Below are 14,985 nucleotides of genomic sequence, written 5' to 3' on the forward strand. Positions count from 1 at the left end.
TGGCTCAGCTGAACTCCACACGGGGACTTGGTAGAAGCAGCTGCCTTTCCTCACAGTTGGACATACAGGGGAGTGAAAGGGAAGGGGGCTTTTCTCTGAGGCCCTTAGGTGTCAGGATGAGGTCCCTGGGGGAGTTTGGATCCTCAGTTCCTTAGACGTTGTCTCTGTTATCCTTGTCACCTCCACCTCCCCCTTCTCAAGCACTGATGGTTGCTGGGGGTGCAGGACCCTGCCTGGCCCTGTGCCACAGCAAAAACCCTTGAGCCATCACGGTGCTCTCAGGTGTTACTGGGAGACAGGACATTCACATGAAGACAGAAATTAAAGTAAGTGGTCTAGAAAAAGTATTAAATGTGTGCTGGAAATGTTCTGGGTTACTGGTGATGGTCGCACAACCTTGTGATTATACTAAAAACACGGAATTGTACATTTTTAAAGGACTAACCTCATGATATGTGAATTATATCTCAATTTTAAAGAAATATGTGATGGAGCAAGAGTTTTAGGAATTTGGAGGAAAGGGAGCCCCTGAGCTCCTATGAAATGTGTTGGTCATGGGAAGGTAGGAAGGACTTAGACAAGCAGAGAGAGGCAGAGAGGGGCAGAGGGAGATATGGAGGGTGGGAAGCGCCTGGCGGGTTCTGCCGGAGAGGGAAGAGGCTGAATTGCCAGAGAGGGAAACGGGGAGAAGGGAAAAGAAGAACGGAAATCATTTGGGGCTGGATTATGGAGGCTCTAGATGCTGGTCTGAGGGGCAAATGGGGAAGAAGGAACTGTGGATGGTCTAACACCTGGGATCTGACATGGGCCTGGCGATGGCTGGGAAGACAGGTGCCTGGGTCGTATGGGATGGGGAGGAACAGGGAGACTGGGCAGGAGGAGAGCTCTTCGCAGCCATCATAACATTTTGGGTTAGATGGTGAAGGTGGCAATAAAGTGAAGAAGAACGACAGATTTGGTGGATCCTGTAGAGGAAGATTGGATCTGCAGAGCAGGGAAGTCAAAGGCCTCTCCAGAGTTGTAAGTCTGGGGATCTCCTGGAGAAGCTTCAAATACAATAAAGGCTGGTTTGTGGAGAAAGATGTTGAGCCCAATCTCAAGCCTTTGGTTTTGGGGCAGGGATGGGATATGTAAGTGGGAACACGGAGCCAGTCATAACATGGTGAGCCCAGAAGCGGTCGCGTTTGTGGGCAAGGAAAGTAAGGCCCATGGGCTCTGTGACCTGCCTGAGGTTACAGAGCTAGCTGCAGGCACGCTAGAGCTAGATTCCTGACTAAACCTCCTTCTGCCTAGCAAGCAGATGGTTCAGCTGTGGGGCTAGTGCTTGGGAGGGCAATGGTGCTGGAGAGTTGAGTCTGCAGAAGGGGCAGGAATAGAAGGCAGTGGAGTGGTGAAGTCTCTGCAGGGGAGCAGAGGGAGAGAGCAAAGGTCAAAGGGCAGGGAAATGAACCTTGCCATATGTCCTCATTTGTGGGATGTGAGAAGGAGGCAGGTTGCAAGCAGAGGCCAGCTGGAATAAAGACAGCAGCATCACTGAGGCCAAAGGGAGAGAGCATTGCACAGAAGCAGTAGACACATCCAGCCGCATGCTTGTCTGCCTCCTGCAATACCGCCAGCCACATGGATCCAGGGGCACCGAGTGCTCAACCAGCTCAGAGGCTTCAGGGATGTTAAAGAGAATGCAGCCAGGCCAAAGGATTTGCCACTGGAGATCATGGAGAGCACGTTTCAGAAGCATGCTATGAAGGGAAGCTGCCATAGAGTGGGAAGTAAGGAAATGGAAGACAGGAGGGCAGGCCGCTCTTGAGACATTTGGCAATGAGAGGAATGAGTGCTTAAAGATGAACAGAGAGACAAGGAGGGCGAGTTTTTTTGTTGTTTTCAAAGTAGCAGTATGGTATGGTGGCCTACAGAAACAACTGGTAGGAAGAAACTGAAGATTCAAAAGATAATAAAAGAACTGGGTCCTGGGTCATGCAGGAGGGAAGGGGCTGGGTCCTGGGTCATGCAGGAGGGAAGGGGCTGGGTCCTGGGTCATGCAGGAGGGAAGGGGCTGGGTCCTGGGTCGTGCAGGAGGGAAGGGGCTGGGTCCTGGGTCATGCAGGAGAGAAGAGGCTGGGTCCTGGGTCATGCAGGAGGGAAGAGGCTGGGTCCTGGGTCATGCAGGAGGGAAGGGGCTGGGTCCTGGGGATGCAGGAGAGAAGAGGCTGGGTCCTGGGTCATGCAGGAGGGAAGAGGCTGGGTCCTGGGTCATGCAGGAGGGAAGGGGCTGGGTCCTGGGTCATGCAGGAGGGAAGGGGCTGGGTCCTGGGTCATGCAGGAGGGAAGGGGCTGGGTCCTGGGTCATGCAGGAGAGAAGAGGCTGGGTCCTGGGTCATGCAGGAGGGAAGAGTCTGGGTCCTGGGTCATGCAGGAGGGAAGGGGCTGGGTCCTGGGTCATGCAGGAGGGAAGGGGCTGGGTCCTGGGTCATGCAGGAGAGAAGAGGCTGGGTCCTGGGTCATGCAGGAGGGAAGAGGCTGGGTCCTGGGTCCTGGGTCATGCAGGAGGGAAGGGGCTGGGTCCTGGGTCATGCAGGAGAGAAGAGGCTGGGTCCTGGGTCATGCAGGAGGGAAGGGGCTGGGTCCTGCATCATGCAGGGGTTGGGGTCAAGCCTACGTCAGCAGGCAGGCATGCTCTCTAAAGGGAGAGAACAGGAGATGGATGAGGCAGAGCTTTTTGGTGGAGAGAAGGATGACAGAGCTCTAGCTGGTGGGTCGCTCTTTTGCACTGAGGGAGGAGATGTAGTTTTCCATCGTGATTATCTACTGAATGCTCATTTCCCCCTTCTTCCTTACTAACAGAACTCCAGTATTATTTGGAGCAGGAATGTGCCCAGCTAAAACGCCATGCTTCCCACCCTCCTCAGTGGTTATGTGACTCAACTTTGATCATGGAAAAATCATAGGTTGTGGTTTCTGAGAATGCTCTTTAAAAGGAGCAGTCCTAAGTGTCTGTACCCATTTTGCTCCTCCCCATTTCTCCTTCTTTCGGCATACAATGCCACACAGACCTCTAGAATAGGTGGTGGGGACCAGGAGGAATAGAAATTCATTTGAAAGTCTCTCTCTTTTCGACAAGAACATGCTAGACTCATACGTACAGCTCGTATGTACTTAATACAAAATGTAAGGATATGGCTTTGATAGTTGGTGCTGTAGCAGCTATATTGTGACCATGAAGTGACCTTGAGGATGAAAGCCAGTGCTAGGAATGGCAGAACAGAGAGAAGGAAGTCAGGACACTGACGACACTGTAGAGCCACCACAATGTCCCTAGATTGCGTTACCTCTGCACTTGCTTTGCATAACAGAAAAGACATTTCTTTTCCTAAGCTGCTATTATTTGGGGATTTTTGTCATGAGTAGCCAAACACAATTCCTATCTGGTGAGGCTGGGGTGTGTGTGTGTGTGTGTTTAAAGGTGACATATAGAACATGCTGGATTAGGGGCTTTAAATTTCTGCATTGCTCTAAGTAGAAATGAAACAGGTGAGAACCATAGCTCAGGAAACCAATCTGGATGTCTGTGATGAGGAAACCCACACTCTGTTTATACAGATGGGTGTCCACACCGTGCATATTCATTGAGTGCAAGTGGGTTTCACCCTTCCCTACATCTTGTTGACCAAGACGATATCTATGTTATAAAGACTAAAATTTACATTTTATGCCATTAGTTTTTATTGAAGGAGGAGAATGCTTTTTCAGTTGGGTTCAGGTTTAAGATAAATTCTGCAAACATTGATTAAAACATGAAAGGCACTTAAATAAGCATACATATCTCTGAAAACATGAAATGTTATGTTCATATGTTCACCATTGTTTGGATTTAGGGCTTTGAATTCACTAAGAGTTTAAAATACTTTTTTTTTCTTCATGCCAAAACATTTGACTGTGAAATATCAACCCATAATGCTCTGGGGAAAAGGTTAGCAAGACTTCACCTATGTGTGTGTGTGTTTTTTTAATTGCAGACTAAAACCATCTCTATTCATGTAGAACGTAGACAACATGTCTCCTTGGATATGCCATGTGGCCTCCCGGTTTCACGAGGCATCTGAAAACATCGAGGGCAAGTAATAGAGTTGTTCCTTTATATCTTCAACACCAATATCAAGTTTCTTTTAAAAATTCAATACTTGCTGGGTAGAAAAGTCTCCGCAACAGCATATGACGCTCGTCTGCTTTTCAATCCATTCTGTATGTAATTCCTGGGGTTTATGAGATCGAAAAATAACTCCAGTTGTGGCCATTTATCTAGTTTTGTGGCAGCTGCAAATTCTGTTGCTCCAGAAATAATCTTCAATTTCCCAACTATTTTTAATGGCTGTATTAATGGACTAGCCACTTACATGTGAAAATCCATCTTGGCTCTATTATCAGGACCATGGACAATGGGCAGATGGACAGAGGATTTACTGATTGACAAACTATTACCATCTTTGACATTTATTTGGAAAAAAAGACGCTTCAGATCGCTTAACATTTCAATAACTTAGTTTTAAGAGAGAGAGAGAGAGATGTTTTAAGGGAACAAATGAGAGGCAGGTTTTTTTAAAATGAGGTACCTTGGAACATGGCATACAGTGCCACACGCAGGCCTCCAGAATGGGTAGAAGGACCAGGAGGAATATGAATTGATTTGAAAGTCTCTCTCGTTTGGACAAGAAAATGCTAGACTCCATAGCTCTTATGTACTTGATAGAAAATGTAAACATCAATTTGATTTTGGCTCAGCTTCAAAACAGTAGTAAGGTGTTCATTAGAAAAGAGTATCTAATGGTTGTTCTCCTTTATTTTCTTCTTACCTGGTCAAGAACTAAATGGATTACACAGTGTATTCTTGTGGATGAATGGAGGGCAACTCCCTCTGGGAAGATTCCTCATAATATTAATGCAAACCCATGATCCCTTCCAGTGATCTCAAAACCCTAAGCCGAGGCTGAGAAGCAGTTGGTTCCTGGAATAAAGAGGATGGTTGTGGGCTGAGGTCTGAAGGGAGAAGTCAGGTGACAGAGAAGCGTTTGCTGTGGGGTAGGAGGGTGGGCAGACACCTGAGACCCTCGGGGAGTAGCCCATCAGGCTGTGCCCAGTTCTGGTTCCAGAATTTCCTGGGCAATGCCATCACAAGCCCCTGTGCCAAGGACACCTGCTGCCAATTGTGGCAAGTTCATTTTTCTTGCTGTTGAGTCAGACATGAAGACCCAGGCCCAGGGTGTACAGAGCTTAGGAGCTTTCAAAGCCACAGAGGGCCCAGCCCATCAGGTCCCCACAGGAACACGGCTCATAAAATGGGTTTGCTCCTCACTTGGAACCCCAGCCAGCAATCCTAGACACAACAGGTGAAGGTTGCAGTAAGCTTGGGGGTGGGGTAGAACTCTGAAAAGACTCCTCCCTTGTGCCATTCTGGGCCAGAACAGCAATTTGGCATTTTGCTGGCTTAGGGTGGGGACATGGCATCGTCCTCACAGGCTGAAATCATCACATTTGAAAGCTGGAATGAGCATCTTTCAACTGGGCACAAGGCAATTGCTGGGCCAATTTCTGCAGAACAGAGTGACAGGTTGCTGTGCCCTCCTGGATGTAGGCTGTCTGCCACCTTCCGCAGTGTCTGCTGCTTGCTGGGGACCAGGGCACTCAGGCTTAGTTCAGCCTTCACGTGCCGGGAAGCCTGTGGTCCCCCGGGCACTCCTGGGAGAATGAACGCAGATGGATTTTTAAACAGCAGAATGAGTGCGTATTTGTGTGTGTTTCATAATGGTCCACGCTTTAATAGCATGGTAAAATATTTATTTTACTTTTTATAGCTAGCAAGTAATTAATCGCTAACACACTGAAAGAATTTAGAAACATCAAGGTCTTCTCAGCCACAGCTAGCTGGAACCATTCATTTATAAACATAAGTATATATATTTATGTACATGTCACATATATGTTTGCGGGAAATGCAGAGTCATCACCTCACCGGGTGAGCCGCCCCTCCGACCATCCCTCCTGCCTAGAAGTGGGCACCCCTGGGGGCATCATCGCTTATTCCTCTGACGCTGGATTACTTTTTCAAGCCACAGAGGACAGAGCTTGGGCTTCTCTCTGGTTTTGGTTTGTAAGACATTAATTATCTAGCAAATTGGCCCATTCAAGTTAATCTCCCTCTTGACCCTGAAAAGCCTTGATTCATTTCACTAAAATTCCCAATCCCCTACTGGATAAATGAAGCCAAGTGTGTACCAGGGACAGGGTTGGAGGTGGGGAAATTGATAATAAATATTAAGTAAATATCCATTATGTGAAGACAAGTGAGTTGTGATTCTGGCTTCTGGGATTTTTTTCATAATGAGGTGGGAAGAAGGGCTGGTCACAAGAGAGCAGCAACCACTGAACGGAAATGTTAGAAGTGGGGGCCTCTGAAGATCATGGCCTTGCCTTCCAGGGGAAGGAGCTGGGGGTGGACTGGGCCACACGCGGGGCCAGAATGAGGGCTGAGCCGGATTTATGGTCACCCAGGGAGCACCCTTCTCATCAGGGCCAACTCCTTCCTGGGGCCTCTGGGGAGCATGTGGAAGGGGGCAAGGAGCAGAGACGGTTTGGGAAGTTGTGGAAGCTCCTTTGTGGGGCTGCCACTTTGGGCTCACAGGCAGTGTGGGCAAGGAGGATACCTGTGAGTTGTAAGGAGGGCACTGCCCCATTAATTACAAATTGCAGGCAGGTACAAGTAGTTAGGTGGGACAGAAAATTGAAAATGGCTACACAGAATGGACCTATTCCATTTTCTATACATGCGTGCAGTGTGAAAAATAAAGATGGCTTGAAGATATCACACGGCAAGAACTCTGCAGGCCTTTCAGCTTGAATTACCTTTATTCCAGATAAAACGTGTGCTTTTCTTTTTCCTATCTTCTTTTCTTTTATATAAAATGGCAACTGTTTCTCAGGAGAAATAGCCTTTTTCCATAAATGCAAACCATTTGGGGTTTCTTGTATCAATGGTCAATGCGCCTTGTCTTTCATATGGTTCTAAGGAGCAAGAGCATGGCTTTGAACTTGAGTAGCCTTAGCGGTTAGATTTATAACCTGGAAAGAAGTTGGGAGAGGAGGTGCCGTGTCCCCTGCGGCTGCCTCCATAGTGACACACTCCCTAAGTCCAGAGCCAGTTCCTTCCCTTCTAGGTGATCAATGAAAGTGAACAAAGTTGTCATTTTCTTAATTTCATTCTGATTAGTGTCTAGGGAAGGATGACAACCTACATGATCTCAGCCCAAACTGTAAGCCGATTTCTCCTCATTTTCTGGTACCTTTACAAGGACCTCAGGTTGCACTTCTGGGATTCAGAGACACGTTAACACAGAAGGAAGCCCAGAAGACACCCAACAGAACCCCTTCACCCTGAGTGTCCCCTCCCCCCACCTACTTCCGATTAACTGCTGCACGGCAAACAGCAAACCTAGAGCCAGTTCCACTAAGATGGTGTCAAAAAGAGATAATTAAAGAAAAAAAAATGATGGAAAGCTCGCCTTTTATCTAAGAAATCATTCTATAAATATCTCCCAGTTCGAAGATTTGCTTGTTCAGGGACCATTCCTCATTAGGGATATTTCAAGAAAAGCTCTCCCCATCTGGATGATTTTGTTTTCATTTATGTTATTAAGGATAACTACACAGATCCAAAATAACAGAGGACGTGATTTTATTGGCTGTCCACGGGAAGTTTCATCACACGTGGAGGTGAAAACCGTGCTGGGGCCTCACACAATACCTCAAGAACTCATCGGGCGGCCAAGCAGGTGAAATGACCCCCGACACGATGGACCGCAGCCGCCCTCTGCAGCCCCGGTGCCCCGTCTCCACAGACGCCTCAGCCCAGTAAGCTGAGTGATGACACTGTTCATGAGTCTCAGTTCGTTGCACTGTCTTCCAACAAAACAGCACTAAAAAATTCACAAAATTAAAAAAAGAGAGAGGAAGCAGCACTTCCTTGGAAACAGCAACACCACTTAACACAGACGGCAGCATGGCATGCAGATCCACACCTGCTCGGCTTTTCCCTTTAGGATTTTTGTTTTTAATTAACAAATGGAATGGCATGTCTGTTTCAAATATTAGTAGCATAACACGTAAGTGCAATTGCAGTCAGGCCGTAAGCGTCAGAAACCTTCCATGTGTCTGTCACAAGGGCGGCAGATGCACTCCAATTCCATCCCTCGAGGGTCCCCGTCCCCAGGTCCATCATAAGAAAACAGCCACTTCTCTATTTTCATTGTTGTCAAAGCACTCAGGTTGGGGAAGCAAGTTCAAATGAAACCAGGCTCTCGGCATCTGGGGCCGGCCGCCCTGTGCCATTCTAAGTGGTCTCTGTATCCCAGACCCGGGGCTGTCATCTCCACCATGGCAGTGGCTGGGAAAGTTCTGTGGGGCACACCCCTCTGCTCACTCCCGCTGCTCCTGGAGGAGTCTCTGGTGCCCCCCGGCCCAGGGCCACGTGGGTCACACGGAGCTGAGCTTCACCAGGCCGCGCACGGAGTCCTCGTGCAGGGAGTCTTGGCTGGCCAGGCCCAGCACGTGCATGGTGCGGCTGTGCGCCAGGGGGCTGCCCGCCGCCAGCAGTCTGGGGGGCGAGGGAGCCTCATCGGGCGTCAGGAATTGGTGGCCCATGTGCTCGTCTTTCCGGGGCATCACATCTGCGAGTGCGGCCTCGGCTAGGTTGGGCATGGAGGCGGGCGGTGTGGGCGGGCCCAGAGTGAGGCTGGCGCAAGGCGTGCCCAGGCCGGGCTTCCCGGGCAGGTGCAGCTCGTCGCTGGTGAGGCTAGGCTCGCTCTGCAGCAGGGGCGTGGCCGCAGCCTGCAAAACGAATTTGGTGCTCTGAATGCACTGGTCTTGGTCGCACTGGAGAGCGGAGGCGCCAGCGAAAAGAAGGCGGAGAGGAGGGGCAGGGGTGGGGAGGAGGAACAGGGATGGGGCACAGGCGGGGAGGGCAGGGTGCGAGAAGAGAGAAACCATTAGTGACACCTCAGTCAGCCAGGCAGGGAGCGCGCACAGTCGCCCAGGTGCATTGGGAGAGACACCCACTGCTGGGTGCTGCAATTGCCTCTGCTCAAACGAAGTGACCACAGGTGCCTGGGCATAACATGCAACCGCTGGCCATGAAGCCAGTGAAAGGCCTTGGTTCCCAATTTAAAGGACATAATTTTTTAAAACTATCTTGGACAGAGTCACAGGCCACTTATAGCAATGGATGTATGCTGAAAACCATTTTTTAAACCACATTGTTTTAAAAATACAGGGGCTTGTACACACATGTTCATAGCAATGTAAAAAGCAACTCAAGTGTCCACAGATGGATGACTGCAGGGACACAGTGTGGTGTAGACACACAATGTTAGCGATGCAGCCTTAAGAAGGACGTGCATTCGGACACATCTCTGAGACGGGTGGACCTGGAGGACAGCACGCTAAGTGAAACAAGCCAGCCACAAAAAGATGAATAACTGTGTGATTCCACTGATAGGAGGCCCCTGGAGGAGTCAGGGTCTTGGAGAGAAGGTGGAATGGTGGCTGCTGGGGCGGGGGGCAGGAGGGAGAGGGAGCTGGTGTTAGGGCGTGCGGAGGTTCATCAGGGGAAGAGGAAGAAGCCCTGGAGAGGGGTGGTGATGGCAGAACACCACCAATGGACTTAATACCACTGAGCTTATACTCACAAATGGTTAAAGTGGCAAATATGCAATGTCTATTTTACCAACAAACAAGGAGAGAAAAGTACACGGGTGACAGAAGCCCCTGAAGGTCTGATCAGACTGTTTGGGAAAAGCCTAGAATTCCCCACGGCTACTTTCCAACAGCCTCGAGAGCCATTCCCTAAGCCTCCGTGGTCTGAGAACTCCTGCATTTGGGAAGACGTTTCCTGTTCTTCCACGCCTTCTTAAGCCACATGACATCTGCTTCGTGTCCTCTGTTTCCCTCTGCTCACTGGGCAAAGAAAATAGTGTAAGCACAGGGTCCGGGCGCGGTGGCTCAAGCCTGTAATCCCAGCACTTTGGGAGGCCAAGGCGGGCAGATCACGAGGTGAGGAGATCAAGACCATGGTGGCCAACATTGTGAAACCCCGTCTCTACTAAAAATACAAAAATTAGCTGGGCATGCTGGTGGCGTGCGCCTGTAATCCCAGCTACTTGGGAGGCTGAGGCAGGAGAATCACTTGAACCCGGGAGTCAGAGATTTCAGTGAGCCAAGATCGCGTCACTGCAGTCCAGCCTGGCCACAGAGCGAGACTCCATCTCAAAAAAGAAAAGAAAAGAAAATAGTGTAAGCACATTTCCAGCCTATGCGAAATCATGGGCACCCCTGATACCTCTGCAAACCCTCTCCTTGAACTGTGGGTAAGTTTCAGAACAGCTAGAAGAGACTTAACAGGACTTGGAAATCTTCCACTCAAGCCTGTGCAGCACCTTCCCAGTGAGATTCAGAAGTGTTTTGATGGGAAGGAGGAGGAACAGGCATGGATATTAGGTGAGCAAACCGGGACTCTGCGCTCAAGCTATAGGCTGGGTACGTCACTCCACTTCTGCAGGAGTTCTTAGAACAAGCATGCTTCCCTTCTTCACAAATGAAGACTCTGGGGCTCAGATGGGTTGGGCAGCTCTATCAAGACCTTACAGATGAAAGTAAGGGATGGATCCAGGATTTGAAGCTGGGATAGACCTCTTTCCACTATTACACATTTGACACAGCAGATGCTTAATAAATGTTATTTGGCTTTTTTGTCTCCTCCACTTTATCAGAGGGCTAGAGTTACTGAAGAACTGCTCACCAATGGCTTTGTGATTTAGGTGCTCCAACCTCTTCCCAATAAGAGATGCGCCCAGAACTGCCATTGCTCATACCCCTGCAGCCACAGAGCGGTGCAGAGCCAACGTGCACAACGCAGCCTTGAGGGGAGGGAGGAAGCGCAACCCAAGCTGCGGATCTTAAGGTGCTTATTTCAGGCAGTGCACACTTCCTTCACAGCCCCATGGGTTTCTTTCCAAAATGACAAGTAGTAAGCAGGCCATCCCTGAGCCACCCTCTAGCCTAGAAGAGAAGGATGAGGGGCTGCAGTCTTCAAGAAATCTGCAGGTTTCAGATGCTCAAAGACTTTGGTCCTAGGCAAGAGGAAAGCCCATAGTGGAGCTGTGAAGAGGGCAAGGAAGGCTCACGGAAGGTCCTTGCTCCTCTGTGGCTTCAACCCGGGCAGTGGAACTGCACGACACTGAGAAGCTGGGGAAGGCTTGGGAGAGAAGGGTGCCAAAGTGAGGTGGGGCGGGGAGTGGGGTTATTCAGAGGAGAGGAAAGGGCATTAGAAACTACTTGGAAGGGGGGCTGGGTGCGGTGGCTCATGCCTATAATCCTAGCACTTTGGGAGGCTGAGGCAGGCAGGATCACCTGAGCTCAGGAGTTCGAGACCACCCTGGGCAAAATGGCAAAACCCTATCACTACAAAAAGTGCAAAATTGAGCCGGGCATGGTGGTAGCAGTTGACACGAATGTAGTCCCAGCTTCTCAGGAGGCTGAGACAGGAGAATCACTTGAGTCCAGGAGGCAGAGGTTCCAGTGAGCCTAGATTGTGCCACTGTACTCCAGTCTGGGCGACAGAGCGAGACCCTGTCTCTAAATAAAAAGAAAGTAGTTGGAAGGGGCTGACTGTGAAGCATTAATAATCCTTTAATGTTTTCATTTTTCCACTCATCACCAAAATCATTTGCGCCCCAGCGGTGCCTCTCCAAGCTGTCAGGTGGGCAGCAGAGTAGCTTTCTCTGCTCTTGCGGGGAATTTCAGCTCAGGGTGCAGGTCCCTTCTGGTGGGGGCTACTGAGTAGCGAGGCTGTCAGGCTGCAGACAGCTGTGGCCTGTGGAGGCTGCGGGTGCTCTCCGACACTGTCAGCTCCGCTCAGGACATGGGCTCAGTCTTGGCAGGCCAGAGGTGAGGGCAGAGCAGCCTCGCAGATTAAACATTCATCTTTGCAAAGAATGTTTTCTGAACATCACCACTTCGTATTCTCACTGACAGAGGCCGCTGAGCCGCTGCAGCACAGCCTCCAGCAGGCCAGGACTGGGAGTGAGCCCCCGGCTCAGCCCGCCCTTGCTGGGCCAAGGCACCTTGTTCTCCAGCTTCCCCGCTGGAGCCCTCACTCATCCTAATGCTTTCTGTCCACACAGTCCCCCCAGGCTCTAAGGAACAAGGAAATTGCAAATTAGATTTGCTTGTCTCTATTGACCTGAAGAAAGCCTTTTCCACTGAAGACTAATTGGCAAATTCTATTTTAGGGATCAGCCCAAGTACTTCTGATGGACTCTTACAGACTCACAGAAAAATATGTTCGAGAGTAGAGCTGTAGGCCATGGTCAAAGTCACACAGTGGGAGCCTGAGGGCAGAGGCGGGCTCCTCTCCACTCTGTCTGTTTCACCCTCCCTCTCTGGGGACAGGTGGGCTCTCCTCCACTCTCTATGTCTGTTTCACCCACCCTCTCCGGGGACAGGTGGGCTCTCCTCCACTCTCTATGTCTATTTCACCCTCCCTCTCCGGGGACAGGTGGGCTCTCCTCCACTCTCTATGTCTGTTTCCCCCTCCCTCTCCGGGGACAGGTGGGCTCTCCTCCACTCTCTATGTCTGTTTCCCCCTCCCTCTCTGGGGACAGGTGGGCTCTCCTCCACTCTCTATGTCTGTTTCACCCTCCCTCTCCGGGGACAGGTGGGCTCTCCACGCTCTCTGTCTTCCCCCTTGCCCCTTATCCATTCTTTTACTCTGCACTACCCCATTAGCTGCTGGCCCTTTTCTTCTCCCCTGATCACCTCTCTGCCACCTAAGCCTGCAAAGAGCTCCTGCCCAACCATGAGAACCTTCTCGGATAAGGTGGCTGTTGCAGTGGTCGGTTAAGCTCCTAAGAGCTTGTGTTCCCTGTCGGGGTTGATGCTGAGTTGGGTGCACCTTTGGAGACTTCCATTTGCAAACATCCCTTTGCTAACTTAAAACAGAGATAACAGCCCTAGAGGTGGCTTTACTGGGAAGCTAATGACGCTTCAGGCTTCTTTACTTATGCAGGCCTCTTTCCAAGGCCTCATTCTCTGCATATTGTTGCTTTTTCTTAAAGATGGTCTCCCATGGCATGGCCCAGGCTGCTCCAAACCTGGCCCACTCCAGCACATTCCTACTAGAGCTTTACCATGTCAACCTTATAGCTCGCTAAGAACTATGACAAGGGCCAGGCATGGTGACTCATGCCTGTAATCCCAGCACTTTGGGAAGCCGAGGTGGGTGGATTATGAGGTCAGGAGTTCAAGACCAGCCTGGCCAAGATGGTGAAACCCTGTCTCTACTAAAAATACAAAAATTAGCTGGGTGTGGTGGCAAGTGCCTGCAATCCCAGCTACTTGGGAGGCTGAGGCAGGAGAATTGCCTGAACCTGGGAGGTGGAGGTGGCAGTGAGCAGAGATTGTGCCATTGCACTCCAGCCTGGGCAACGAGAGCAAAACTCTGTCCCAAAAATAAATGAAGAAGAACTGTGACAAACATTCTCTGGGCCTCGCTGGCCAGGGCCTTGTTGGAAATGCTCTGGAGTTTGTCAAGGGTAAAGCTTAAGAACTTTAAGAAGGTGTGAAATAGTATTTGTGAAAGAAATAGTTTAGCTGAAGCTGTTTAATTTTTTTTTTTTTTTTTTTTTTTTTTTGAGATGGAGTCTCACTCTTGCCCAGGCTGGAATGCAGGGGTGCGATCTCAGCTCACTGCAGCCTCTGCCTCCTGGGTTCAAGCAATTCTCCTACCTCAGCCTCCCGAGTAGCTGGGATTACAGGAGTGCACCACCACATCCAGCTAATTTTTGTATGTTTTGTTTTTTTAGTAGAGATGGGGTTTCACTATGTTGGCCAGGCTGATCTCGAACTCCTGACCTCAAGTGATCTGCCTGCCTTGGCTTCCCGAAGTGCTGGGATTACAGGTGTGAGCCACTGTGCCCAGCCCGTAAGTAATTTAATTTAAAAAATCCATATAGAAGTCACTCAGAAATGTTTTCCAGATGACTATTTGCAACTCTGATTTATCTGATGTTAAATACCTCTTCTACATAGATTTGTTTAAACATCTTAAAAAATGACTGTGTCTCCAAGTCTAGCTCTGGGTGTTTCCCCGATAGAGGGACTGCTTTCCTATTAATAATGAACTACTTTCTGTGTCCTCCCCAGCTTTCCTGTTGGGTGCTAGTGGGGGCATGGGACTGGCACCATGCACCTAAGTGTTTAAGTCCTGCATGTAGCTCACAGCTTTGAAGACACTTTGCCACATTCAAGCTGATTTCCATTTAGAAGGCAAATCCCAGTTTGGGCACACCAGGACCAGGCTCTGTTCTGCAGGGTGTTGCCCATCTAAATCTCCCGTTGGCTCAGAAGACGGCACTGCTGTGGACAGAGCAGAATTTTGTCAGATTCCAGCCAAGGGCAGCACAAGGACGCTCCTGACTGGAATTTACAATTCTCATTAAAGGCTCTCAAAGTGTCGTCTGTTTTGAACATATGCTTCTTGGAAAAAACTCAGATATCAAATGACTCAGGGATACCTGATTTTTTTTTAAAGAGCTTTTCCTAATTTTCCACCCTGCCAGAATTCCGAGGACGACAGGTTCATAAACCTTTATGGCTGTGATTCCTATTTGAGAAAGTCATGGGGGAAATGGCCAATATTTTCAGGGTTACTGTGGAGATAACCATGAAAAAGATTCTAACGCTTCTCTTTTTTTTTAACCTTTACTTCCAATTCTTATTTGCCCATTTCTTGTTGACTTTTCTATTAACTTTCTTGCTGTCTGGTCTCACCAACTCTCTTCCCCCTATCCTTTTTTACCATTGATTTCCCTCCCACTTCCCCTTTTTCCATCTTCTCCTTTTTTTCTTTGTCTCTTCCTTTCTACCTCTCTCTTTTCTCTTTGA

General features: G+C 49.4%; 1 protein-coding gene across 5 annotated transcripts in view; it reads right to left on the minus strand.

Moving 5' to 3' along the window:
- Positions 1-7,699: 7,699 nt before the first annotated feature.
- ZDHHC14 (zinc finger DHHC-type palmitoyltransferase 14) overlaps positions 7,700-14,985 on the minus strand; it is a 301,992-nt gene continuing 294,706 nt past the window's right edge. For 4 of the 5 annotated variants that reach the window (XM_064360514.1, XM_012451639.3, XM_064360515.1 and 1 more), the window contains one exon: positions 7,700-8,919. In XM_064360514.1, coding sequence (XP_064216584.1) covers positions 8,521-8,919 — 399 coding nt within the window. In that variant the 3' untranslated portion in view covers positions 7,700-8,520. The remainder of the gene's footprint in view (positions 8,920-14,985) is intronic. The other variant, XM_012451643.3, reaches the window with a different exon arrangement.

This window comes from Aotus nancymaae, unplaced genomic scaffold, assembly GCF_030222135.1.
Source record: "Aotus nancymaae isolate 86718 unplaced genomic scaffold, 86718_ANA_hifiasm-v0.15.2.pri h1tg000040l, whole genome shotgun sequence".
NCBI lineage: Eukaryota > Metazoa > Chordata > Mammalia > Primates > Aotidae > Aotus > Aotus nancymaae.